The sequence below is a fragment of the Fulmarus glacialis genome, unplaced genomic scaffold (genome assembly GCF_000690835.1).
Source record: "Fulmarus glacialis isolate BGI_N327 unplaced genomic scaffold, ASM69083v1 scaffold20550, whole genome shotgun sequence".
Classification (NCBI taxonomy): Eukaryota; Metazoa; Chordata; class Aves; order Procellariiformes; family Procellariidae; genus Fulmarus; species Fulmarus glacialis.
Window position 1 is genome coordinate 10,635 of NW_009187396.1, and position 743 is coordinate 11,377.

At 37.3% G+C, this 743-nt stretch overlaps 1 protein-coding gene across 1 annotated transcript; it reads left to right on the plus strand.

Moving 5' to 3' along the window:
• Positions 1 to 341: 341 nt before the first annotated feature.
• LOC104074819 (heat shock factor-binding protein 1-like protein 1) lies at positions 342 to 511 on the plus strand (the record flags this gene model as incomplete). Its single annotated transcript, XM_009575097.1, has 1 exon — positions 342 to 511. A coding segment is annotated over one exon (170 nt), but the record flags the coding sequence as incomplete, so codon positions are not given.
• Between the last annotated feature and the right edge of the window lie 232 nt (positions 512 to 743).

The window sequence follows — 743 nt, forward strand, 5'->3', positions numbered from 1 at the left end:
AGAGTGTATAATAGAGTGCTGCTCTTTCTCTTAGACTTTCCTGCTGGTACCCTGCAGATTATGGACTTTGTTTGTCAGACCACTGTATTTATTGACAGTTTCTAATTTATATCATTTAATTTACACTTATATTTATATTATTGGCCTCTACAGCAACTGTGGAAACAAGATATGCAATTAAATTGTGCACTGTGTGAAAAGGGACTTTCTGCTTCAAACTCCCCTGCCCAGTAACTTCACTGTGTTATACGATCATAAGTGAATGAACATTCCTTAGTCATCTTATTAATGATTTTACAAACTTCTGTCATACCCCACTTCAATCATATGTTTTCACACAGAAGACTCCTTGTCCAATTCACATATCAAATAGAAATCATTATACGTTTCTCTCGCAGCTGGCGGAGAATCTGCTGCATCAGCTGCAAGAGAATTTTCAAGCTCTGACTGAAAAGATAACGCTAAGAATGGAAGAAATGGGCGAGCGCATTGATGACTTTGGGCATTCTTTGTACTTTTATCATTTCACTATATGCCTTTTGAGACAGAATTGTCAGAACACCACACAACATTCAAGATGCAGCAAAGACATGGACTTACAGCAGTAGCATAATTATACACTCTGTTTCATATGGTATTCCATTCATAAGTCCTAATTTTCTAATTGCCTTTTTGACTGCTACTAAACACTGAGATGACAGCGAACTTACCACAGGAAGACCAAGATCCTGAAGGGAACAAAT